The sequence below is a fragment of the Meriones unguiculatus genome, chromosome 14 (assembly GCF_030254825.1).
Source record: "Meriones unguiculatus strain TT.TT164.6M chromosome 14, Bangor_MerUng_6.1, whole genome shotgun sequence".
Lineage (NCBI taxonomy): Eukaryota > Metazoa > Chordata > Mammalia > Rodentia > Muridae > Meriones > Meriones unguiculatus.
In genome coordinates this window covers 89,653,671-89,680,958 of record NC_083361.1, presented here as the reverse complement: position 1 = coordinate 89,680,958, position 27,288 = coordinate 89,653,671, and the positions used below count along the sequence as shown (strand labels likewise).

At 45.4% G+C, this 27,288-nt stretch overlaps 1 protein-coding gene across 1 annotated transcript in view; it reads right to left on the bottom strand.

The window, feature by feature from the left end:
- Positions 1–10,251: 10,251 nt before the first annotated feature.
- Dnhd1 (dynein heavy chain domain 1) overlaps positions 10,252–27,288 on the bottom strand; it is a 70,341-nt gene continuing 53,304 nt past the window's right edge. Inside the window, exons 26-43 of the mRNA XM_060367778.1 lie at positions 26,948–27,156; positions 26,519–26,723; positions 26,340–26,442; positions 22,707–22,856; positions 22,309–22,491; positions 21,752–22,183; positions 21,086–21,548; positions 16,274–16,564; positions 15,907–16,059; positions 15,529–15,707; positions 14,441–15,406; positions 14,055–14,241; positions 13,208–13,327; positions 12,922–13,120; positions 12,063–12,154; positions 11,757–11,906; positions 10,775–11,553; positions 10,252–10,633 (exon numbers count right to left, since the gene is read on the bottom strand). Of these exons, the coding sequence (XP_060223761.1) occupies positions 10,283–10,633; positions 10,775–11,553; positions 11,757–11,906; positions 12,063–12,154; positions 12,922–13,120; positions 13,208–13,327; positions 14,055–14,241; positions 14,441–15,406; positions 15,529–15,707; positions 15,907–16,059; positions 16,274–16,564; positions 21,086–21,548; positions 21,752–22,183; positions 22,309–22,491; positions 22,707–22,856; positions 26,340–26,442; positions 26,519–26,723; positions 26,948–27,156 (5,212 nt within the window). The 3' untranslated portion in view covers positions 10,252–10,282. The remainder of the gene's footprint in view (positions 10,634–10,774; positions 11,554–11,756; positions 11,907–12,062; positions 12,155–12,921; positions 13,121–13,207; positions 13,328–14,054; positions 14,242–14,440; positions 15,407–15,528; positions 15,708–15,906; positions 16,060–16,273; positions 16,565–21,085; positions 21,549–21,751; positions 22,184–22,308; positions 22,492–22,706; positions 22,857–26,339; positions 26,443–26,518; positions 26,724–26,947; positions 27,157–27,288) is intronic.

Below are 27,288 nucleotides of genomic sequence, written 5' to 3'. Positions count from 1 at the left end.
CCAAAAACTAAGACCTGAAAGCTCCCTCTAGGAGCAAATAAGTCTCAGGATTCTGAACCAATTAGGTGCTTCCAGTCCTAAAGGAATAAGGATTTTGAAGAAAAACACAGGCCAGAAGGCATGTTTAGAGGCTGGACTGTAGGGCCAACCTTAGCAGACACCATTCAGTATTTTTGTGTGTGCTGTCGGTACTGAACACACATCTCACTAACAAAGTTTCCTTATCTTCCCAAATAGCTTATTAGTTGTTTCATAAGACCCCTCCCCAGAAGTATCTCTATTCTCAACATACTGAATGCAAAATGTTTCTTTAGTACACATGTGGGTGGTTTATATATTTCACTGCAGTCTTCTCAAGCCATATTTATTGTTCTGTTTTTAGAGTTTGTTGCTGAAATTGATAGAACCAGGAGTGTTGCAGAAGCCAAGTCTGAGCTTATACTAAGGGAACTGTGAACTAGTGTTGGAAAAGGTGTGCCAGCAGGAGAACCTCAAGATATAGTTGGTGCGATGTAGAGGGTATTTGAGAGGAAAGAATCTGCTGGAAACTGGACATGCTGGTGTGGCCATTCAAAATGATGAGTTTCCAACCTGGGGAGATAACTAAGTGGGTAAGAGTACTGTTGTACAAGCATGAACCAACATAGCATAAAAGTGCAGGAGCTGTGGAGGGTTGGGATAGTAGAGGCAGAATACTGGGCTTGTAGGCCAGCCAGGTTACCTGAACATTGGTGAGCTAGTAAGAACCTGTCTCCAAGTAGTAACGTGGAGTGATAAAGCGGGAAGCTTGATGTCCTGCTGCTCCCACACCTGCACCTGAACGTGCACACACACCGTCCAATCTCACCCACAGCTTGCCCAGCTCAGGAGGCTTGTCTGAGCAGTACACATTGAAGGAGAGGGTCAGGAGGTAAGTGGTGATGGGAGGGATTAACTGTGAAAGCCAGTGGCTTGCAAACTTCAGGGTGACTGGAGTCATCTGCAAGGTTCATTGTGGTGCTGCATTCCAAACCGTCTCTTGCAGTTTCTGGTTCTGTACATCCGTGTTGAGTCCTAGAAATTCTTTCCTAGTGTCTTTGGGCTTTCTCCTTAGAAGAAACAAAATTTGTTCATTGAGAATAAAAGTAGGGGGAGGATTGAGATTTTGAGGGGAGGAAAATGAAGATAAGAAAATGAATGATGGTTAGGTGGTGGTGCACACATTTAAAACCAGCACTCAGGAGGCAAAGGCAGGCGGTCTGAGTTTGACACCATCCTGCACTACATAGTTCCAGGCCAGCCAGGAGGTACATAGTGAGACCCTCCTTATTCCTGGTCCGTCAGAACCCAGCCCCTGTTTGTAGGAAAGGGGAGAGAATCAGGTTTCTGCTCACAGTTCTAGCTAAGATCTGCCGGGACCATTTGGTAAACATGAAATACTTATTTCTACCATTGAGGAATGATGAGCCCAGAGTCTTACTCCTGCCCTTGGAAAAATACCAAGCAAGGAAACGCTCACAGGCTGTTGGGATAGTGTGGCAGTAGCGTGCTGCTTTGGTACTGGCTTGCGTTCCCAGATTGTGCCCTGGCAGTAGCACATGAGTATCTTCTGTGCTGAGTGTAGGGTAGGCTTGACCTGTCCTGTGGGATCATTTTGAAGAGATAAAGAGACTTCATAGCAAGCAGCGAGGAGTCAGACATTTGGGCTGATGGAGCAGTTTCGGGATGGAGCAGATATAGTGCAGTATCCATCGGACTAATGAGATTACTCTTTTAAATGTCTGTCAGGCCTATTGGGCACAGAACTACCCAATCAGACCAGACTTGCATTCCCTTGCCTCTCCTTGTCAGTACTGGGGCCTAGAATTATGAGCAAGGAGGTGGAAAAGAAGTGTGCAGAGCAGGAAGCTTTCCTCCATTTCCCAAAGCAGGCTCCTTGACTTCGGTGAGGCAGAGCTGGGAAGGAGAAAAATTTAAAGCCACCAACAAGGGCCAGTTTATTTATTGTTATTCGGAATTAGACATTCTCATTAAGATTATCTGCACCTTGAGCTGTCACAAGACTGTCAGCCAGCTAAGAATATCACAGTGGGGCTGGATAGATGTTTCTGTGGTTGAGAACACCGGTTGTTCTTACAAGACCAAGGCTTGATTTCCAGCACCCACAAGGTGGCTCATAACCATATAGTCCTAGGGGTTCCAGTGCCCACTTTGGCCTCTGGGCACACCAGGCACACACGTGGTCCACAGGCAAAACTCATAAAACAGAAGTAGACGAAAGGAGGAGGAAGAACCGTACAGACTTGCTACAGCCTTTCTCCACCGCAGAGAAAGAGTAACCCTACTCTTTCAGAGCTGTAGGAGACAGTGAAGTTGAGTGTGGATATCAATCTAGACCTGGTGCATGTTCAGTATCCCTTCAGAGCTCTCCAGGCAGAGTGTTATTGCTTCTGCAGTTATTCATGTGCTCCTGATTGTGTTCCTGTAATACAGTCCTAAGAGAACACAGTTCCAAAAGAAACAGTGTGATCTTGGCAGAGACAGCTCAGCCCCAAGCATTCACCAGTTATGTAATTGCACAGAGCCCTGTGCAGCTTTTCACAGAGACTAGTAATTGGAGCCTTTCATTTCCAGGTCATCCTCCTTCCCAGGTGAGTTTTCTAACTGGCCACCTGGTTCTAGGACTTTTGGCTACTGCAGTGATTGCTATGGGGATCTAATTGTCTTTGCTCCCAAAGCAATTCAATTTCCTTACTGCCAAGTGGTCTTTATGAAATGTAAATCAGATTGTGTTAACTCTGTGGAACATCCTTTAAGGGATTCTCACTGCCTGGGAACAAAAGACCGACTTCTCAGGCATGTGTAATCTTCCCCAGGCATTCTGCTGTCCAGCTGCATCTTCACTCACTCCTCCACTCCAGCTATCTGTTCCTCATGCACCACAGCCCTCTCCACTTTTATACCTGCCTACCATTTTCCTACAGTATTCTTTCCTGGGGAAGAAATTCCCCCGGTGCCCTCTTTTTGGACATACATTTCCAGCCCTGTGCATTAGGCAGGCATTGTGACTAGTGGGTGGTGTGAGTGACATTTTCAGACCAAAGAACATGTAGATAAGACCTTTGTGTTTTCTCCCAGTCCCTCCCCTACCTAAGAAGGTGACCTTGAAGGACAGGTTTTGAAGGTGATGGAATCATGGTATACAAGGAGTTTAGCTATTTTGGGAGAAAACTGGACTCTGAAACAATTAAGCTCCTTCGGCTAATGAATGTGATCATGTTACAGCAGTCGTCTTTATGCACCATTGATATGTCTCCCTGTCCAGTTATCACAAACCCTGTTACCTTTAGGGTGCTTCAATACTTAACCTTCCAGATGTCACTCTGCACCCTCTAATTGTCCTACTTTTAGAGATTTTTATTTCTTAATTAAGTGTATGAGGTCATGTTATGCATGTGTGTGTGCAGTGGCCAAGGTCAGAGACACTGAATTTCTTGAAGGTACAGTTACAGGCAGTTATAAGCTGCCTGATAAGGTTGTAGAAAATTGAACTTGGGCCTTCTGCAAGAGAAGTACTTTGTGAGCTATCTTTCCAACCCCTTATTCTACTTTTAAATGAAGAAAAATTATGCTCACAATCAGAAAACAAATTTTTATCAATTATTTGTGACTAAAAATCCAGCTGAATGTTTTAAACACTTATTTATTTATTTTTCTAAGATAACAAGGGACCTGAAGGTTGGTGACTTGGCTTTGGTTCAGGAGCTCAAGAGTGTTAGGAGTAAGGGTTTTGTGATTCTCTTGTAGTTCAGTGTATTAGGAGAATATGATCTTTTGCTTATTCTTTACCTTTCCTGTTTGTTTGGGGATCAGAATGAAGATATATTAGAGAAGATTAAACTTAGCGAGCAAATACATCATTGATGTGTTTTACCAAGACAAACATTTGAATGTTGACCCTTGTGTGTATTGGTGATGTCCCTGGATCTCCCCAGGGGGACATGTGCATTGACTGACTTTGGTTGATTCCTAGGATATATAAACCAACTGCCCCTCAGATTTATAGCTCTTAACCCTGACAGTGCATCCTGGTTACTTCTTGTCAGACAGGCACAAACTAGAGTCACCTGGGAGGAGAACACCAGCTAAGAAAACGCCTCCATCGGATTGGCCTCCAGGCATGTCTGTGGGATGTTTTTTTTGATGATCCTGTGGAGGGCCCAGCCCAGTCTGGGCATTGCCAATCATAGTCAGGTGGGCCTGGGCTGTGTAAGAAAGATAACTGAATAAACCAGGGGATGCAAGCTAGTCAAGCCACATTATGGCTTCTGCTTCAGTTCCTGCCTCGAGGTTCCTGCCTCAAGCTCCTGCCCTGGCTTCCCCTGATGATGGACTCTAATGAAACCTTTCCTCCCCAAGCTGTTTTTGTCAGTGTTTTACCACAGGTAAGGCAGCAAGCTAGAACACAGTGGATCTACTGCCATCTAGTGATAAAAGAGTCTCACCTAGCAAGAAGCCTTCCCAGGGAAGGTCCCAATATACCCTCAGGATTGGTTATCTTTCAAGGGGCACATGGGAAACCCATGTACGTTTACCCTGCCAAATGCTGGCTAGGCAGCAGGTGACAGTGTGGCAGTTCTTTCCTTGTGCTGATAAGAGGGACCAGTCACTGTGTCTATATGGTTCCCAACCAGTTCCCCATGTGTTCCCTCATATTGGATTTGTTGTGTGTCCCTAGACTCATACATATCTTTGACGCACTACACGGTGGTATGTGCTATAGTGGAGAATTGGCTGTGTTCTTCATACACATTGTCTTCCTGGGAAGTCAATTGTTCTATATTCCCCAGCTTCCCATAGAGTTGCATATCAACAGGTAATGGAGTTGAGACCATTAGTTAGTAATGAAATTGCTGCTTCTAGACTTAGATCTTTTAAGAGACAGTTCCCTCATGTTATTTCCACATTGCCTAACTATTAAAGTAACTTTTATTTGCCTAATGTAGTTGTCATCTCAAAGGCTTATTGCCTCTGGCTGCTAACCTAATTCTAGTCCTGGAAGTGCCTAGCCTCTGGACAATCCAATCTAGGCCTAGAATTTTTCAGCTTCTGAAACATACTGCTGAATAAGCTCACCCTTTCTAGTTCCTTCTGAACTCTCGCTAGCTGGTTCAACTCAGCTATTCTGGGTCAAACTTCTCTCCTAGCTGACTGGTTGAATCTGGCTTCTCTCTCTGCCTCTGACTGAATTGCTCTGCTTGCCATCAGACTAACTCTAGCAGTCTATTCTAATCTTCTGCCCCTCATCTTTGGTTTGCTCTGTCTTCTCCCAGTCTGTCTAGCATGTTCCACTAACTGAACTGCCACAAACTCAACTCCACCGCCCAGCCTCTCAACTCACTGACTTAACCAAACTGACTGAACAGAACTGACTAGAATTTAAGAGATCTGCATCCTCTATCTCCTGCATGCTGGGATTTAAGGCAGGTACCACTATGCTTAGACCTAAGCTTTTCTCTACTTGGAACTTGCTTTGTACCAGGCTGGCCTTGAACTCAGAGATCTTGCCTCTGTCTCCTGGGATTAAAGGTGTGTCTGTATTCCAGCCTAGACCTAGAAGGTCATTGGATGTGATCTCTTGCCAGAACAGCTATGTTTTGAATTAAAATTCAAGGAGGTGAGCTGGAAAGATGGCTCAGCTGGTAAGAGCACTGTCTGTTCTTCCAGAGGTCCTGAATTCAATTCCCAGCAACCACATGGTGGATCACAACCACCTATATATGAGATCTGAAGCCCTCCTCTGGCATACAGGCATACATGCAGATAGGGTACTCATAAAGAAAATAAATACATAAAATCCTAAAAACAAATTCAAGGAGGCATTTTTGTAGGGACAGTTGGGGGCTGAAAACATTCTAGGCCTAGGCTAGAAGCTTCCAGGGTTAGGTCTAGGTTAGCAGCGAGCCTCCAAGATGATGAGTCAGGGGAATAAAAGTAACAGTGATACCAACTTGATGTTTTTCTGTCGGTGGGCATCACCAGAGCTAGACAGCCACCACGAATAGGAATGTCTGCGTCAGGCTTCTCCTGAGTAAGAGGCACAGTGCTGTTTTTTGAGGCACCAGTAAGCAAGCTCTTAACTATTGGGGGCTGGAGAGATGGCTCAGTGGTTAAGAGCACTGGCAACTCAGTCCAAAGGACCTGGGTTCAAATCCCAGCATCTACATGGCAGTTCACAACTGTCTGTAACTTTAATTCCAGGGGATCTGACACTCAGACATACATGTGTGGCAAAATACAAATATAAATATTTTTTTAAAGCCCAAACCATTGATGATTAAAGCTGATATAATTTTAAGAATTTTTTTTTTTTTAAGCTGGGAGTGGTGCATACGTCTGCAATCCCAGTACTCAGGGAGGCAGGTGGATCTCAGTTTGAGGCCAGCCTGGTCTACAGAGCAAGTCCAGGACAGCCAAGGCTACGCAGAGAAACCCTGTTTCAACCTCCCCCTCCCCATCTTTTTTTTTTACATATTTATTTATTTAATGGAGGGAAAGTGTTCTGTGTGTGCCATAGTATATGTGTGTGGAATTTGGAGAACATTCGGCGGTAATCTGTTTATGTTGTGGTTTCCAGGGATCCAAACCAGGTTGTCAGTCTTAGAGACAGATGCCTTCACCTGCTGTGCCATGTCATTTCGAATGTGATTTTTTTTTTCCTGTTAATGTAGATATAGAGGTACTCTGCTCACACTCAGGGACACAGCTAATGGAAACACTATCTCAACATATGCTGTTGTAGTCCGTAAGACAAGAAAAGGGAGCAAAGGCAAAATCATCTCATTACCAAAGCAGGGATCATTTCTGCTCCTTTGTAATTGACCAAAAAAACTATCAATGTGAGATATAGCTTCATAGATGAAAAAAAAACAAAACTCAGAAAACCTCCAATCATACCCAAAAATAAGAGATACAGCATTTGTACCCTGTTTAGTAATTATCCCAATATATTTCTGACTTGTCATTCCAACACATAGTGACATTTGTGAAAATTTGTTTTAATGTTTCTTCTTTATATGTATGTATTCTTACCAGGAATATAAATAACCAATAGTATAATTTATTTATATGCATAAAAATATAATCTCAAAATTTTAGATGCTATTTCCAAATTTTATTTGTAGCCTATTCTGGCCTTGAACTCACTATGTAACTGAGAATGACTTTGATTTTCTGGTCCTTTTATTGATACCTCCCAAGTGCTAGGATTACAGGTGTGTACCACCATGCCCAGCTTTATGAGTGCTTGAAATCAAACCCAGGGCTTTGTGCATGTAGGCAAAAACTACCAACTAAATGACTTACATTTCTAGCTCCGAAAGGAATTTTAAAAATTTCTTTTACGAATAGTTCACTTTATATTTTATATATATATGCACACACACATACTGTGGTTTGAGTTTGAGTATGTTGAAGGTCTGGTCTCAAGCAGTTGGGTGTTATTTTGAGAAATGGTAGGAACTTTCAGATTTAGGCCATAACTGAAGGAAGCAGGTCACTGATGATATAACCTTGAAAAGTGTATCTTGCCTCCAGCTGCTTCCTTTGTGCTCTGCTTCCTGACCATTATGACTTAACTTTACTCCAGTTCATGCTCACTGCCTTGGTGCTCAGCCTATCCTGAGGTGGACAGCAATGGAATCAACTGTGAACTGACTCCTGCAATCATGAGCCAAGACGGCACCTTCCTTGAGTTGTTTCTTTCAGACATTTGTCACATTGATGCAAAGTCTAACCATAAATGTATCCAGGAGAAGTCAGGTTGTTACTGTGATTAAACCTGACTTTGTGATTCTTTGGGATTGGTTTGGGAGCAGAATTTGGAAAAGTGCAGAGTTATAAACTAGAGAGGTGTCAGAATGTTAGAAACGCTTAATGGGCAATTCTGGTGAGAACTCAGAAGGCAAGAATGCTGGTAGGAGTGCAGACAACAAAGATGAGAATAGCATCTCTCCTGGGGAACTGAACCACTACAGGCCATTCATTTTTAATCCTAGCAGAGAACTTGTTTATATTTCAGCAGTACCCCGAGTTTCAGCACGAGGCTGAATTTAAAGGTGCAGACTAGTTAACGCAGCAGAGGGCATTTCCAGGCAGCCTGGCGCCCAGGCGTGGCGTGGCTGCTTATTAGTAGCTGCTTTTACTCAGATTTACAGAATTGTTACTAAAAGCAAAGTGTTGAAATTTGAAAATCTTTGTTTGAACAGGAAAAAAAAAATTAAAAGTTGAAGCCAAGAGAAATGTGGCTGTTGAAGAGATTAGGGCCATTCGAAAGAGTAGACTGTGTGTAGTTGTTCACCTCCACCAATGCCAGCCAGTGCTTGGTACATAGAGTCAGGAGGATAAAGAATTCAAGATCAACTTCAGGTATATGGCAAGTTCAAGTTCAGACTGTCAATATGAAGCCCTATCTCAAAGACAGGCTAAAGCAGCAACTCAGTGGTTAACAGCACATGATGTTCTTGCAGAGGACCTGGATTTGGTTCCTAGAATCCACATCGCAGCTCACAACTTTGCACAACGAGGTTTCAAAGTCTCTAATACCCTCTCTGACCTTCACAGGTCTAGGCATGCTCATAGTGCACACACATACACTCATGTACATAAAATAAGTCTTTAAAACAAACCCCAAAACAATGATCAGAGCTTGGCATCAGAACAACAGAAAAGTACCTGAGGGCATCTCAGCAACTGGCCAGCTGCCACCCACGGTAGGCACAAGGGTATGAAGGTTTTAAATTCATTCAAAAGACTTTGCTTTGAGAGCTGTTCTCTTAGGGCCACTTAGGAAAGTGTTGAGCTGATGGCAGACAGCAGCACTGCCTATGTGATACTGGAGTTTCCAGCATATAGAATGAAAGTTGTAGAGTTACAGGCTTTCTGTGTTTCAAAGTCTGGAAGGCCAGATTCCCCACAGGAAGTCTCTGACAAGGTGTGAAGTTGAAAGTGTGACTGGAGCTGCAGAGGAGACTCCAGAAAGTTAAGAGAGGCCATGGACATGGAATATCTGCCAAGCAAAGCCTGGGACAGTGAGTGGAGCATGCCCTAGAGAGAAGCCCTATGGGCTGCTAAATGGCAAAGCATCAGTGGTGGGGATGGTCCCATGCCCTTGAGCTCATAGCGAATCACACACACCTACGGTGCTTCTGACCATGGGCTACAGGACTTAATGTTTGTCCTGCTGGGTTTTAGTCTTGCTCAAGTCCAGCCTTTCTTTGGTGTGTGTTTATTGCACCCTCTTAGAATGGGAGTTTCATAGTTTGAAATATTTCCTGAGTTTTATGGGGGTTTATAGCTAAGCGTGTATATCTGAGGACACTTTGGGCAATGCATTTAAGCTGGATATGGTGGTTTGTGCCTCTAGGTATAGCATTTGGATAACAAAGGTGTTTAAGGTCAGCTTGGAACACAGCAAGACTGTGTCTCAGAGACTAAGAAAGAGCGTGGGGCGGCAGGTGCTTTTTCCGAGGTAAGAGTGATATGACCCTTTGGTGAACTTTGGGTATGATGTTTTCCCTAAGTGGATGCATGCATAGAAGGCTTGGTCCCTCGTGGTGGCACCATTAGAGGGTGAGTGACTAATGAAGGTGCTAATAGCAACAGTGGACGAATTGGTTATTAAAAGGTCTGGTCTGCTTAGAGGAAGCAAGCACTCAACTGCAGAGCATGCTTTTGAAGGGTAGAACCTGTCCCTGGAACTTCCTTGGGACAAGAAATAGGTTTTCAAGGAAAGTAGCAGTTTGGTGCTGAGCAGCATTACCAGTACCTAAAAGAACACTTTATGTGGAGGAGTGCCTGCTCAGCTGGTTATTGTTGAAGAGTGAGGGGTCATGAGTCCCATTTGGCCTTTGGTTTTGGTATATGACCCAACCAGAGAGTGTGGTAAGGCAGAACTGGGGTGTTCCAATAATGCTACTAAACGCCTTCAAGCAACTTTCAACTTTAGTGTTCTACATTCAGAAAACACCCACTGGATATATTTAGTGCAAGTGCTGAGACCATAGTAGAGAGCTGTGCAAGGACCCAAAATTCTGTGTTAGCCATTGAAGATCTGCCGGTCCCCTGGTAAACACAACAGCAGGCCCGTGTGCCCACAGCCTTTGCCCACTTGTTTTGTACACGTGCCCCTTCTCTGTCAGTAGCATTCTTTAACCTAGTTGTGCCACATTCACTCTCTACACACTCCAGTCTTCTCCCAGATCCTAAAAGTGATTATTGACATCACGACAGCTTTATTTTGGGCTCAGGATAAGGCTGGGCTGCATGCATGGACTCTCCGTTGGATGCAGGTGTCGGGGCTAAGCTTTGTGGGTAGTGGCAGGTACATCAGGATGTTCTTGCTGTGCAGCTTGGTGGTGCCAAGGGGCCCGGTCATGTATACAGGACAGGAATACACACTCAGGCCACCCGAGACTGGTGCTTCCTTGGCGCTCCGAGATTGTATGCTGATGCTGACAGGAGGCAGAGGGCTGGGTTGGCTGGAAAAACTATCCTGCAAGGCCCCAGCTATCTGGTCCCACTCTGCGTGCTGGAGTTGTAACCCAATCAGCAGCAGTCCCATTTCTGGAACCTTGGGATTTGGGCTGTTCTCCACCTGGGGGGGGGAGGGGCGGCAAAAGAAAACAGTTGAGCAAAGCTAGGAAGGTAAGAGTCAGTCAGGGACAGACAGGATGGGATGTAATCAGATTCTGTTAAGGATCAGGAACTGGGAGCATAAAGAGTGACGTCAAGATACCCGGATATGTAGAGGGTGGTTGTTCAGCTCCTGACGTCTACGGTGCGAACTGCCGGATTTAGAGCCTAGGTTATGCAGGACAGCCTCCCAACGCAGTGCTAGCAGCAGGCGACGGGGGTGTCGGAAAGCTGACAGATGAAATATGCGCTCTGGTTTGTTGGCATTTTCGCTCGTATCGCTCTCCAGGTAGCGAACCAACAGTTGTCCACGGCGGGACAGTTGTCGTAGCCATTGCCAAGGCAGCTGTGGACCAGCAGGTGCATGAGATCTCCAAGGCCGAGGTAGGCGACCAGCCCAAAGAGCTTGGGCCACCGCGGCACAGCGGCTGGAAGTGCACGGGGTCTCACCCTTCAGCTGCTGCAGCAGGCAGTCAAGGTCGCGCTGCAGTATGACCACCAGCTGTCTCAGTTCCAGCACCTCGGTCTCCAAGAAGCCCTCCAGAGGTTGCCGGGCACTGGGCCCAAGCACCGCCCAGGGGGTGACACACTGGCTTGAGCAACAGTAGTTGGTTAGCAAAGCCTGAAGTGCCACCAGCCTCTTCTTGGCTTGCACCAGGCGATGTCGAAGTCGCCTTTCTTTGTAGTGGGTGATTCCTCCGTACACTGAAGGGACCCACACAGGTGAGCACTGCTGCAGCATAGTCAAGAGAGCACGACTTTGGCGTCTCAACAGCCAGGCCTTGGGCCCTTCATTTAGTCCACAGCTGCGCGGTTCAGCTGGTGTAGGCAGTAGGTACACCCGGGCATTGAACTCCGTCATGGCATCCAGCTTCCCTAACTCTTAGCATTGGAGGTGAGGAGGTAAGGAACAAAATACATTCTCCCCCCAGACCCTAGGAAGGAGGCCTTCCTCTAACCCCATAACTATCAACATTGCCTCCTCATTCCTTTATTGGTGTAGATGCTATGCACCACATTCCTGTGGGGGACCCCAGTGCAATGTACTGTTCCCACCCCAATATGGACAGCTGCCTGAAGCTTACCTGGGCTGGGCATCAGAGTGGCCAGCAGATGCTGAGGTGTGTGTGGCTGGACCCCATTCGTGCTCCTGGGATCCAGGCAGGCTCGTGTCAGGCTAGCCAGGGCCTCTCTGTCCTCCAAGTCCCTCAAAGAACCTCCATAGAAAACTTCAACTGCAGATGAAGTCAGAGGCCCTCAGCTTCAGCCCTTCTGGTTTTCCGTCACCCCTCCAATCAAAGCTGTGTGTTTATTCATCACATGTGTCCTGGCCTTCAGACTCCCAACCAACCCTTTTCCAGGTCTTCTGGGGGACAGGAGGAGGGCCTCACCAGCCAGCTCCAGCAAGGCAGCACTGGGGTTGCTGAGACTGGTCCACAGCTGCTCTTGGGTCTGAAGGGCCTTGGTCAAGGTCACCTGACTCCTGAGTAAGGGTACAGAGAGTATTAATAGCAACAGACTGAGGACTCTCCCATCTTTTCTTCAGTGAAAGCTTGTCTCCCGAGCTCCAGACTCATGAGGGCTCACTGGACATTATTACTTTGCACCTCAGTACAACTTGCTCTCTACTACAGTTTTCACTTTGCCCTGTAAGACCTGCTCCACCTCTTAGCCTAATGAGCGATATCACCAGCCACCCAGTTGTCTAAAAGGAAGTCTAGGAATCATCCTTATCCTTCACACTGTACTTATTCCTGACCTCTAACTATCACTCATGTCATGATCTCCTCCTTATACCCTCCCCTAAAACTGGTCTTTTCTGCAGGCCCATGCCCTCTGCCTGTTCTTCACCTCACAGCCTGGGTGATGTTTTCAACACGCAGAATCAAGTTTTCTCTTCTACTTAAACCCCCCTCAGTGACTTCCTGATGTCTGCAGGATAACCCCAGGCCTCTTGCCATGGTTCTAAAAGCCACTTTTGATAAACTTCACCTTTTTCTAGTCTATCACCAGCATATGCACATCACCCACACTAAAGTCATTCCCTCTGCTCAAAACAAAACAAAAACAAAAACAAAACCCCTGTTTCTACCCAATTTGTGTCTGCTTTTAAAGCTCAGTTCAAAGTGAGATTGCAGATAAAGTCCTTGGAGAAGACTTCCTTGCCTTCAGTCTTTGGAGGTTCCAAAGATCATGTGGAAGATACTCAGTGTTTGCTGGGTGACTGAATGGGACTGGTGAATCACTCACCAGCGCCCCCTGTGTGCCTGCAGCTTTAACCCATAGAGCTGTCTGTGTAGTAGGAGACCATGCAGGAAGAACAAAGGCATTGTCTGGGTGAGGGGTTGTGTGCAGAGGCCTTGCTGGGAATTCACACTGTCAATCAAGATATGGCCCAGTTCTAAGGACTGGTCCCAGAAAACAGGCATGGAGTGCTGGGTCAGCATCCCTGTGGAAGAAGCAGAGTGTGGAGTCAGCACAGTGGAGTTACTCTCCCTCCCTTGGACTAGATAGCTTGTAAGGGGATGCTGCTCACCTGGCAAGGAAGCACTGGCCTCAGTAGACACAATCAGCCAAAGACGGAAATCACTGTGTACAGTGGTCACATTCCTGCCTTCTGGTTCTGCTAACAGTTCTGAGTGGCTTTCTGGTTTGGCTAACAGTTCTGAGTCTAAGGTTAGATAAGGGGCTGAAATAAATCCTCCAGTAATGAATGGACTGACCCACAGGTCCAGGGGTCATATTCAGGACTGGAACAACAGGATTCAGACACAAGGCCAAAGAGATAGGCTTAGAACTTGGAAATCAGCCATGAAGCCTTAGAATTCAATCTCAGGACCAAGTGTTGGGTAGGATCCTTGAAGCCATACCGAGGCAGTACACTGTTAAAAGTTATTTTTATATTGTGTTTGTTTCTCGGTTTCTCTCTTAACCCAGCTATCACCCGAATAATTGAGATTCTGTTGTATTATTTTTAGTAAGTTTCACAGTGCAGTTATTTCTCTATTCTTAGCTCTCTAAGCTAATCTGGTTTCCTCCCAGCGCACATCCCAGAGATACTCGGACTTTGTAGCTTTGCTGTTCCATCTCCTCTCTTCTGATGTCTCCTGGACCTCTGCCCATAGCTGAATCTCTCCCTCCCCCACTTCCTCTTCTAACTGTTCCTCTCCTGGCTGGTAGGAAGTCCAGCCCTCTCCTCTCCCCTGCTCAGTGACTGGCTGTAAGCTGCTTCATTGGCATATCAGGGGTCAGTTGGGGAGTAGTATTTACACAATATTGAGACAGGAGAGTCTCTGAACAAAGATTGCAACCAGATATTTTGGGGGAGGTACAGAAATCAGCATTTGAATTACACAATAATCTTATGCCTACAGTATGCTTACCCTTGGCTCCATTGAACAATCCCAGCAATGGCTGTAGCAGCTCTTTTGGCCAACGGGGCATCAAATGACAGTTATCCAGCACCAACCAGTGCCCCTGGAGCATAGATTGGCACAGAGTGTTGATTATAGCTGACACAGGATCCCAGTCTTCAGAGCCCAGTGCTATCACATGCAGATTCTTCTGTGTCTAGGAACCAATAGAAAGGTGACAGAGTGATTGCAAGGTGATCTTGGGGTGATTTGACAGACTCAGAGTTATGCCACAATAATCGTAAAGTAACGTATGATATAAAAAAAGAATCATGAGCATGCTGGGACAGAGACCCCATACTCCATCCCAGCCCAGAGAAGCCCCCTTACTCTGGGCCAAGGGACTAGATTCACACCTTTCCATGGGTGGCAGCCAGGTTCCGGATGACAGTCACAGGATGCAGGGTGGCTGTAGGGTGGCCAGGTGGCGGCAGAAAGATCAGTACGGGCTGAGTAGCCCGACTGTGTTCAAAGATCAAAGTAGGGGCACCTAGGTCTTCTTCTAGTGGCCGACCTAGTAGGCTGGTGGTGAGGTCTGCGAGGGCACTTGCCAGGCAATCTGGTCTCAGGACACGCCACAGGATCAGCTTCTGGAAGAGGCTAAGTGGCTCAGAATTAGGACCAGGTGCAGGCCCTAGCACAGTGGATGACAGGGACAGGTAATCTTGCCACACACTGGAGTGGCCTGCCAGGGATGCACGAAGCCCAGCAAATGCAGACAGCTCCTCCAACGCTCCACATTCTTGCCAGGCTCTTATACCTAGCCAGGATGGCTTAACCACACCAGGGGCCTGAGTGTTTTGGCCTGTGCTGGGAGAGGCTGACAGTCCAGGCCACAGCGCCAATCTTTCTAGCTTTGGTGTCATCTTTGTCACTTGAAGCAGGGCCAGAGCACCCAAGGCACCCACGAGGGGCGCGTGGGTCAAGCCTAGGACAGCCACAGTGTTACTCAGCAGCTGGCGGGTCAGGTATACTTTCACCTTCAGCAAATGGCTGTCCAGGTCCTCTCCATGATGACTATCATGTGGCTTCATGTTGTCTAGTGCCCGCCTTGTCACTGTCAACCAGTTCTCTGAATTCATACAGAAAAATGGCAGCAGGTTCTGTAGTGTGCTGAGAGCCTCCACCACAGTCATTGCATGCCAAGCTACCTGCCGGTAGGGTGCCCACACTGCCGCCTCCTCCAGCTTCTGTTCTTCTAGCTCCTCCCAGTCAGCTCTCAGTTGGCATAGCTTTGCCTGAGTCCTCACCATTTGTCTCAGAAGTTTGGATGATTTCAAACGCTTTCCGTTGTGTTGTAGCAATATCATCAGCAACTGTTCCTGAATGTAGTAATTTGTTGGATGGACCTGGACCTTCGTGGTAATCCCCGAACATCAGCTCCAACTCTGTACTTGGACCCTTCCAATGTTTATCCCACCCCACAGGCTGGGCCCCCAAGCACCTCAGCAGCCTCCACAGCTTTAGAGGTATCCACTGCACTGAGTTTGAGGTCCTGCCAGCGGGATTCAAGCTCAGGGCGCTCTCTGCACAGGATTTCATGCAGCATCTGTTCTTCTAGTATCTCCATGTTTAGACCCAGATCCAGAACATTCACCTTTTTCAGCAAATCACAACCTAGTACTTGGGTCACATGAAAAATGCCAATTCACCCATGTCAGAGTCAAGGGAGGAGTAGACAAGGAATTTGGCTCTCTTATTGCAATTCTGAGCCTACTCTGGGCCTCATTGAATGAAACGTCCCTGCCATCTCCCAGAGGGATGATTCTGAGAGCCGAGTATGTCCACAAAGCTATTCTAGTAACTTACAGTCTGGTCTCACCTTGTTCCAAAGCATGGATGGGAAGGGTAGTGCTCAGATAGAGACAGAAGCCAGGCTGCACACGGGGTGGACCCAGATTCTCCCTTGACAGCAGCCACTGAAGTTCTTGGCACCCGAGGCTCAGCTCCATATTGGTTAAGAGCACAGGCAGGCCTGTGAGGGGAAGTGAAAACAACCTATCCACAATGCCGGCATCCATGCCACCCAGTCTGCACAACACTCGTTTCCAACCAGCTCTCTCTTGGCTGATAACAGGGCTCTATCAAGATTCGTCAGCACAGTGGGATGTAGGATCAGAACAAACTGGGGTGTGAGAGAATTGTGGGGATACAGAATTAGTAAAGTAAACGGGGGTTATGGCTCTCACCATTGGCAGCTGCCTCCAGGAGCTGTGGACCCAAATCTTGGTCTGCACCTGAGAGCACAGAGAGGCAGAGGGGTGGAGACTGAGTCCCAGAGGTTTGGCTTGAGCTGGAGTTCTCTGTTCCATTCTCTTTCTCTGTTTCTTGGGCCTCCTGCTCCTTCTCCTCCTCATTCTTGTTTTCCTCTGTTTTCTGCTCTTTGGTTTGGTCATTGACCTTATTTTCATCTTCATCGTCGTCTTCTACTTCATCTTTCTTTTCATCCTCACTGTCTTGATTTGTCACCAGGCTCTTTTCTGGGGTGGAAAGATGCAACAGAGTGTTTCTTAGAGGAGGAACTGGGTTTCTGGGGAGTCCTGATTGCTCAAGGGGGTGGGGGGTTCATGAGTCGAGATCTAGAGGAAGACAATTTAGGAAAGCTGCTTAAGTTCTGACTCAGTTTTCACATCTGACAGTGGAGTTGGTATTACTGATGGCCTCATAGGGTTGCTCTACAGATTTGCTGTGATGATACACAGTTTGGACCAACACATGGTGAACAGTAATCACCATGAGTTGTTTACTTTAAAGTTAGACTAGCCAGCCCCAAGAAGGGCTATTTATCTCCAAAATTGGCTTCACTTCTCCCCATTCTATAGATTGCTTCAATACCCACCCCATCTTTTTATTTTTTTAACATAAGCTATTCTGGCTGTAACAACTAAAAGCTGTCCTCCTTAATATAGGAATTGGTTCCTGAAGCAGAGACTTGTAAGTGAAAGGCTGTAAACTATTGCACTAGACAAGTCATGGCTGGGGTACTGGAAAGCACACAAGGTAGTATGGGAACAGTCATTCCCAACCCCTTTTCTCCTGCAAGAAGAGATAAATACTTGTGTTTTGTTTGTTTGTTTGTTTGTTTGTTTTAACTAGACTTTCTTCCAAATGTAGGCTTCCAGGCCTACAGTTTGTTACATTCATTTTTTTTCCCCTCTGGCTAACAAATTACTACAAATTTAGCAGTTCAAGCCACTATTTATTATCCTGCTGAGACATTGACATATCTGTTCCAGCATCTTGTATGTTCCAACATTTGCTTGTTCCTGCCTCAACTGTTTCAATTGCTGTTTCTCCTCAAAGCCTGCTCCCAAGAGATCTTCGAAGAAAGCTACTAATCTTAATTGGTCCAGCACTTTAGACTGTTCCAAACAGGACTTTTATTAAGCCTGAAATTTCTCAACATTCAAAGATTGGAACACAAATGTTACTGCTTGCTTAATTAACCAACTTTTCCCAATTTTCTTTGGGCCCACTAACAGGATTTCTGCGTGTCCAAAATGTCAGCTAGAAGAAATCCATGAGAACAATGTCCAATTTTCCTTAAGGGGGTTGAATAGGTTTTTGGTTGTTTTCTGTGGCTATCAATGTTTATTGTCATTGGGAGATGTTTATAAATTATTAATGGTTTTATTCAGAGTGAAACAAGGTAATATTCAGGGTTTTCTCTCTTTTCTTTTTGCTCTATTTTTCTTTCTTAGACAAGAAAAAAAGGGATTGAAAGGAAAGAAAGGGGAATACAGGGATATCTTATAGGAATAAGACGAAAGATAGATTATTGAATCTATTCAACTTACATTTTTATTTGTTATTCTCAAATAAGGTTAATTTGAACTCTGGTATAGTATTTTGCATATTGATGCAAAAATAAGTATTTTTGATACATTGTTATAAGCTTTAGTACATTAATAGAAAGTCAAGGTTACTTCCAATACTTTTAAACTGCTGTTAAAAACGGGTTAGGGGATTAGGTAATGAAAGTTAATTGCTGGTTAATCAACTTATAGTCATGTCAAACACTAGCCTAATTTATCACAGGAGTATGCATCCTAGGTTTAACAGATAGATATGATTTTGTAGACAGATCGATTGCATAAAGATAGGCAGTCTTCAGAAACATCAGAGACCTACAGAATATGGCATTTAAAAGTATCCTTATTATTTTAAAGATTCTTTGATAATGAGACAGGTCATCTCCTAGCAGCACCCCACCTACCTCAAAGAAGATGATGAGCATCGAAGAACCTCCATATGGAGATGGCTTCAAATGTGGCAAACAAGCCACTCGGGTAAAGAAAATACCCTTCCTTCATGACAGACAAATTATGCCAAAAATGGGCAAGCTTAAATGCAGGACAAGTCAACTGCCAAACTCTGCCAAGACAGGGTAAGCAAGTCCTAAATAGTTCGTGCTTCACATTTATGTCTGTCAAATAGTCTGAGCATAACATAAAGAGTTATGGGCAAACTGTCTCTGTCAATTTTTTATTTTTTGGAAGCTGCTAACATGCACTTCCTATTTACTCTAGTAACTAATTTTATTCCTTCTCAAGTCTCTGATGGGGTTGAAGACCAAATAGTCATAGTGCCACATTTAAGCTTAACTTGTTTAGAAGTTAAAAAATGCTTTCATATCAGTAATACCAATAAAGATAAAAGTTAATTTAGATATAGAACTTTTAACTTGTCAAGATAGATAGAATAATCAGATACTTTCTCCTAAGTTGCTAAATACACATGGACTGGACATTGCAAATGTAGATTTTACCTAGCAGTTTTCATAATTTCATAATTATTATTGTATTGAAAAAAAGGAGCCTTTTATTGGACTTAAAGGAGGAAAGGTTGGTATAATGTTCTTTTGGAATGTATACACTTTATCCTTGTTCATTCAAATGCTGATTTCTCTGCGCCACTCTCTGGTTTCAATCTGGACATTGCATTGTGATACTTATTCTAAGCATCACCTGTCTCAACTTTGTGTAAACATGACACAATAAAACAACCAGCCACAATGTTGAGCAATGGAGAGGAAGGAGTAGGAGGAAGAGGGGAGGAGCCAGAGGACAGGAAGGAGTGGGAGGCAGAGGAGGAGGAAGAGCAGAAGCTGGGAGAAAGAGGCTGGAGGAGAGGTCCTGGAACGACATGGAGAAATGAACCAGTCCTAAGGTATCACTAAAAGCAAGTATAATGGGTAAAATCTGAATAGTAGGAAACTATGTGGGCTTGGAGGTTTAGGATGGAATAACTATTGCCCAGCATTGTGCTCTAGGTTAATTAAATAAATCCCAGTCTCTGTGTGGTGATTTGATAACACAGCTGTTTAGGAATAACAACAGCTTTACTAAAGTAATATCAATAGTAAATATTAATTGCCACATACAACATCATCCCTAAATATTGAAGGCTAGTGGTCCAGCATAGCAGGGTTAGATTCTGTGCTCAGCTGCACACTGGACTTAGATGAAGGTCTCATCTGGGGTTGTAGGTCCTCCTGCAGGTTTAGTGTATTATTTTTTGTTTGGTTGTTTTTGTTTGTTTGTTGCTTTTTTTTTTTAAAGGTAAGATCTCATTATGTTTACCAAACTGTCCTCAAGCTGTCAGGCCCAATCCATCCTCATGTTGGGGCCTCTGAAGTAGCTGAGCTCACAGGTGTGTACCACTGAGCCTGCCTTTTACTGGGTTTTCACAGTATTTATTTTCTTCCCATAGCTGACCTGCCAGTCCCATGCATCTTCAAGACAGCAACAGTTTGTTGACTATTCCCTGTCCTTCTAATCTGTGTTTTATTTCCTCCTTTCTTCTCTGAAGGTATCATTTGATTAGCTTGAACTCACCAAGATAATTCAGAATAATAGCTCTCCTTAAGGTACATTGATTAGTAACTGTGCGTACATCTGAGGCTTTCCTATCCTGGAATATTATCATGGGAGTAATACCAGGAGGCAAAGATCAAGGGCTACATATGTATCTCAGTGGTACAATGCTTTCCTAGCATGTACAATCCCCAGCACTTGAAACAAAAATCACAGAGACAAAAATTCTGCCCAACACTTCTGAAAGATCTTTTGCTTTCCTGACAGAGGAGACATAAATTGCCAATTGTACCTTTGACATGATATCTGGGTGGTAGACATCCTACAGCTATGATGTAGAGATGACCATAGTAACATTCCACAAACTTGGTGGCTTAAACTCATATTCTCTCAGAGTTGTGGCAGCCACAAGTCTGAAATGAAGGTGCTAGCAAAGCCGTACTCCCACCCCCCAAAGACTCTAAAGGGGAAATCTGTCTTTGTCTCTCCCGTCATCTGCTAAGTGGAATTGTAGATACTCCTCAGCTTGTGGCTCTGTAACTGCCTCCCTCATATGATCTCCCCTACTGTGTATTTGTGTCTTCTACTATAACTCTTAAAAGATGACTATCATGGGACTTAGGGCTCACTCATATAAGGAGCAGAATGATCTCATTTCAAGGTCCTAGAAGTTCATTATAAAAACCCTTTGTCCATACAAGGCTACAATTCCTCTCTCATCTATTCAACTCCCCCATCCCTTCCTTTATAAATACAGTCCTTCACTTCCTTCTCCTAGGAAATGTTCCTGCCAACATTTTGTTCAGATAGGTCCGTGATTCAAAAACAGTCAATGAAAATATTTTTCAAGAATTTCTGAATGTTGCATGAGTTTGGGTAATAAATACTACCCTAAATTGTAAGCTTTAGCTGTAAGCAATATTTCCCATGGTGTCGAGTAGACTGGGGATGTGGAAGATCATGGCTTGGCCAGCTGTGTAGATTTAGAGTCATTTTATCATGAGCTAAAACCAACCACACAAAAACAGTAAATGAGTCGAAATTTATTAACACAGTTCAGGCTGTTAAAATACAATATGTGTTAGCCACAGAAACTGTGTATCTCCACTATGCAAGGGCAGAACATAGGAAGCTGAGTGTTAGGGAGCTCAGACACCCAAGAAGGATATCACTGCGCATGCCTACCTTTGCTCTCTTTGGGAAGTTGAGCCAGCCATGTCTGTTTTGGAGGTAGTGGGCTCAGCCAGATGAGGGCCTGGTTGCTGGGGTCCAGCAGCAGAGGCCAGCGGTAACGGTTGTAGTTGATGTGGCTGAGCAGCAGCAGGCCTGCCAGGCGGGCCGACTTCGCTTGGGGCTTTCTGTCTCGGTCCCATTGGTGCTGCTCTGATCCACTGCCCAGCAAGGTAAAAATCTTGAAGGGAGTACGTGTGGGCAGCAGAGGGGTGTTTGGTGGTGCCCCAGCAGACTTCTGCCTCCGTGCCTGTGCCACATCATCTGGGGCCAGGGCTTCCTCAAAGCCCTGACACAGGGACAGCCACTTTTCTAGCAGTTCTTGGCGCCGCTGTGGTGGGAGGGGGCCCAGATAGACAGTGGCAGCTGAGCACAAGAGAGCGTCTCCAAGCACAGTCCTGCAAAGCTGCTTCAACTTCTGTTGTGAAGAAGTAACAAAACCACGAACACTCAGTGCGGTTAGGGAGTCATGTGGAAGGACAGACAGAAGGTTACGGAGGAAAGTGAGGCAATACCTAGAGGGCAGTATGGGGAGGGGAGTGTGGAAGGACAGAGGAAGCCAGACACATCGTGAAGATGTAAAATGCACTTGGAGAGATACATCTGGGAGGGGCTTGTTACCTGGAGCTGCTTGGTCCACATGTGCATGGGTGTGAGCAGTGCAGAGTTCATGGGCCATTTGGTATACTGTCCGCCTTGCGCGTGGTTGAGGCAGTCCATGACATGGCTGTAAGAGGCTTGGGCATCTTCCAGCTTCTTAGTCAGGGACAAAGTCTGCTGCAGCAGATCATGGGCCTGGAACTGGCACTGGCCCAGGCGGGCCTGCTCCCGAGCCAGTGCTGCGTCCACCTGCCGCAGCAGCAGGCCAGTGGGCGAGCCCCGATGATGGGCCAGCCCGTAGCGCAGAACCGCCCAGAGCCACACGGCCAGGTTTGCTGCCGGGACGCTTACTGACCTCAGGGCCGCGTCGCTCATGCCTGGGGCCTGCAGGGCTTCATTTAACTTGATCAGCTCTGAGGCCGTCAGCTTCTCCTTGGGGAAGAATACCAGCTCCTGGAAGGACGTGTTAAGGGGACAGGGAAGACATGGGTCCTCCCCACCTGACTCAATGGGCTAATCCTGCCCCCCAGCTCTTTCCTTAGGCCCCCCTCTCCCTTTGTGAAGCCTCATCTTCCTACCTGATAAAAATCTTCAGTACATAACAGCTGCTTGGCACTGGCCCAGCCTGTCTCCTGGTGGAACAGCTCACACAGGGCATTTGTCACGCGGACCACAGATTCTGGTGGGGCTCGATAGCTCCTTATTTCCTCAAAGTCTGCCACCTGCAGCCGGTTCAAAGGGCCTAGAAACGCCTTGCTCATCTAAATGAGGACAGATGCATGATGCAGAGATTCTGTGATGTTTCCAAGAGGACTTATCTCTCTTAATGGTCATCATGAGGGTTCATTCCCAAGCCACCCTATGACCTTGGCCTCCCTGCCAGGAGCCCTGACTAATAGTCACCCCATTTTGTCCTCTAAGTATCCTATGAGTGGTTGTCCTCTCTCCAGCAGCACAGGTAGCAAGAAGAACCTACCAGCTCCAGGAGAGCCTCCTGTTGAGCCTGTAGGGCATCTTGCTGCCTGGCCAGATTCTCAATGAGGCTCTCCTGCTGTTGGCATTCTTCCATCTTCTGCTTATAGACGATCCTGGTTTGTCTGAGCTGGGTTTGATACATAGCAACGTTCTGTGAACAGAGATCCAGATCTTGCAGCTCCCTGGGCTCTGAGACCACCCCCACAGAAACAGCAAGAGCATGATAGAATGACCAAGTTAAGCTCCCAGTAGGCCACAGACAGAACTTATTCTCTGGGTCTGTGACTTGTACATCTAGTAGCAGAGCCCTAAGCAGGGACTGTTTTTCCTGCAGTCATGTTACCATATAAGTAACTCCAATGCTTGTATAACTATTCTGCTACATCTCTTCTCTTTCTGACTCTTTAGCAGCAGTTGTCAGAGAATACAGTCCCTCCCTCTGGAAGCTTTCTCCTCCCCTGGCCTTTATGACATTGGAACCCCCCCTCTCTCCCCCTTTCCCTCTCCTTCACCCTTTCCCTCTCTTGTTTTTCAGGACAGGGTTTCTGAAAAACCCTGTTTTTCAGAACAGACAGTCCTTGGCTGCCTGGACTCACTTTGTAGATGAGGCTCGCCTTTAACTCACAGAGACCTTCCTGCCTCTGCCTCCCTGAGTGCTGAGATTACAGGCATGTACCACCACAACTGGCTGATTTCGCTGTCTCTTGACTCAAGCTTATACTTAAACACAGATTCTCTTCCTTTCCACCCCCCTTTATGCCTATCCAGAGATCTTAACTGAGGTAACAACTTTGGTGTACTTCATTTTTCACTAGATTGTATTACATTTTAAAAGAATGACATGAGCTCAGTGGCTGGCTCTTTGATCACCTCCCCCTGAGGTGGGAGAGGGAGCAGCCTTACCAAGCCACAGAGGAAGACTATGAAAGACAATCCTGATAAGACCTGATAGGCTATTGTCAGATGGAAGGGGAGGAGGTCCTCCCCTATCAGTGGACTGGGGAAGGGACATGGAAGGAGATGAGGGAGGAAGGGAGGGTGGGATTGGGAAGGGATGAGGGAGGGGCTACAGCAGAGATACAAAGTGAAATAAATGATAATAAATAAAAAATTGTATTTAAAAAGAGTCTGATACAATAAAATATATGCAAGTTATTCCAAATAAACTAGGGTGCTTAACATGAAAAAAATAAATAAAAGAATGTATATGGGTTACACATGAGCAGGGGGTCTAAGTCCTCTGTATGTTCCATGTGGGTTCCCTAGTAAGGGGAGAAGGGACAGTTTCTCACATGATCTCGATGAACTTGGTTACCTGCTTCTTGATCACTTCTCCCTGGTGGGGCGACCTAGCCAGCCCACAGAGGAAGAGGATCTAGGCAGTCCTGATGGGACCTGATAGGACCTGACTAGGGTCAGACAATAGGGGAGGAGGACTTCCCCTATCACTGGACTAGGGAAGAGGGATAGGGCAGAAAGAGGGAGTGAGGGTAGGACTGGGAGGAGATGAGGGAGGGGGCTACAACTGGGTTACAAAGTAAAATTGTGAAGAAAAAAAAGACATTTACAGTAAAAAATAAATAAAAATGTTTTTGAACATCCATCTCATTCTATGTATGCTGTGCTATATACTGAGACCTCCTTCTCTTCCTTCTAGTTCCCTCCTCTCCCCCCCCCCCGCCTCTTTTCTCTCTGGAAAAAAATTCTTGGTATATCTCAGAGGACTCCGGACTTTCTTTGTCAAAATGTGAATACCTGATATTGCCTAGCCAAGTCCCTTATCCTCTTTTGGATCTCTGTTTTCTCATCAGTAAGTCAGAAAGGGAAAGCTGCTTCCTGTGCAAATAATGTATTTATCTTTTTATATACCCATCAGTTTACATGTAGATATAAACACAAATACAGACATAGGTGTTGAGATCCTGAGCAAAAGTTATAGAGTTCAACTAATTTTGTTGGTTATATCAATGAACAAATAAACTAATTGAATATGAGAAAGGAGAAAAGTGGAGAATGATTCTGGGGATTTGGCTTCGGTAATTAAGGGAATGGTAGTACCACCTCTTGGGGGTGGGAAACACTGAAAGAATGTATTATAAGGGCCATTGAGTGAATGGCCAAGGGATCTAATGGAATGACCCCTGATACTGCTGTATTATGGAGTGCTATAAGGGATTAAGGAATAGGAGGACTCCTAAACCAGATCAATAATTCATGGTATTAATTATTTTGAGAAAATGTAGGACCCAAGGCAAGACACTAGAATTTAGGATATAAGAGAAAGGAGACTCCTATTTACTTTGAACATTCTACCATCCCCACTCCCCATTTTAAAACTTATCTGAGTCTTGAGGTCTGACCTGATCTTCATAGGATGACTAGGATAGGAAGAGGACACCAGTATCTTGAGAACTCCATGGGTCACAATTTACATAGACCATGATGGAAACATAAAGAGCTAGCCTTGCTCATCTTGGTATGAAGAAGTATGAGGAGTTGCAAGGCCTGAAAGCTACTAGAAAGTTGAACAGGTTACCTAATCAAGAATGGGACACTAGGGGCTGGAGAGATGGCTCAGCGATTAAGAGCATTGGTTGCTCTTACAGAGGACACAGGTTCAATTCTTAGTACCCACATGGCCGCTCCTAACTGATGTGTAACTCAAATTCTAGGAGGTCTAACTTTCTCTCACAAACACCAAATGAACATAAAAATAAATTAAAATAAAAAAAAAAGAATGGGATACTAGTTCACTTCTCCATAGCTAGTCCTGAGCCTTTTTCAGGACTATGTAACAGAAATTAAAACAAAGTACTATTTCAAAAGCCATTATATTAAAAACAAAACTCACTAGTTTATGAAAATACCTCAAATGGATTATTTAGCTAGAGAAGGTGTAGCAGCTCCCACCCTTCTAGTTTTAGCAAGATAGGAGAGGTTTATTTATTCAAAAGTGATTGGCTCTGCATAACAAAGCAAAAAGATTGGGTTTTAGTCCAGGAAGGAACCTGCATTTGAAGTAACAGTCAAGTGGAAACAGGAGGCTGGTGAGCAAGTGGAGAATGTATTGCAAGAAGTGGAAGGAAGGAGATAGTTCTGGGAAATAGCCAGGAGCAGAGGCCAAGTAAAGAAATTCAGGAAATCAATGTCTAGCACATATTTAAGTACAATTTTGTTTCTTTGGTATAGTCTGTCTCCATTACTCATTCACATTTTCTCATTTGTTCACCACAGTCTTATACATTTGGTGCTTTTTTTTTTTTTTTTGGAAGAAAGATACAAAATGGGGTGGGGGGTGGAGCAGATGGCTGTCATGAGTTCCACTGAAGAGGATAAAAAATCCAGGGGTTTCAGGACATACCATGCTGAGTCAAGACATTACAAGCATCCATGGGCAGACACTTGAGATTTCTGTTACAAAAGTCAATCTAGTCTGAGCTATCTCATGGGAAGCGTTGGGCCCTAGGTTCTAATGGAAAAGGCAGCTAGGATTAGAGAGATTCTGCAGGGAAAAGAAGACTCTTAAAAAAAAAAAAAACCAGGAACCAAATTTCATATAGGTTGATTCTTCCCTGGTCCTTTTTGTTCTCTTGCTTTCACACAACTGTGTAAATGTCAGTCTTCCCCCTCTTACTTTGAAGGTGCTGTTTAGCCGCTTTTCCAAGTCACTGAGCAGGTTAGTTTGGTTGCTATTCCTCTCAACCAGTAGTGTCAGAGTCTTCAGGGCAGTGTGGATACTAGAAACACAATATGCCAGTGACTCAGGACTCAGGAGAGCACAAGGAAGCAAACTGCAAGGGTGGGGCCACTTACCGCTGGGCCTTCACCCTCATCTGTAGAATCATCTGCTGCTGCTGCTGCAGGAACATGTCCAAGAAGTCCAGGAAGGTTGTGGGGGTGGTGAGTGGCAATGCAGGGCATACATGATGATGGTAACAGGCAGACGAAAGATGGACAAGAGCCATGACTCTAGCCAGAGTAGGAACTGAGGCCTTCAAATCTGGGCACTTCAAGAAGCCTGCAATGGATGTGGTTTTGGTCTGGCCTTATAGGATTGGATGGGAATGAGAAAGGAAAAAGTTCCTCTCTCAGTTCAGAAAGGAAAGTAGAAAATATCAGCCAGAAAGCAAGGAGAGTAAGAACCAGAGTGAGCTATCAGACAAGAGGATGAGAGTGCGCCCTGGGCAAAAGCTCTCACAGTTGCTTGGGAGGAGTGGTAGGAATGTATGAAAAGTGGCTCACCATCATCAAGAGGTAGACTCTCAACCTTCTCCAGGTGCTGCTGGGCAATCTTGACCAGAGAAACTTGATCCCAGGGTTCATAGCGGTCAACACTGGCAATGGTCAATTGAAGGAGCCTCAGGAGAAGGGTAGAGGGCAGGTGCTTTTGAGCTTGGTCATCTCCCATCAAAAAGAACATGTGGAGGTTGCTACACACTTGCTGGTAGAACCTGTAAGTCAGGGAAAACTCATCTGTCATCGTCTTCCAGATCTATTTACACATCCAGAACTTTGTTCTAACCCTGTCCCGTTAGCCCTCATGCCAACCGATAGCTTTTTCTCGACTTTCTGGCCAGAAAAGA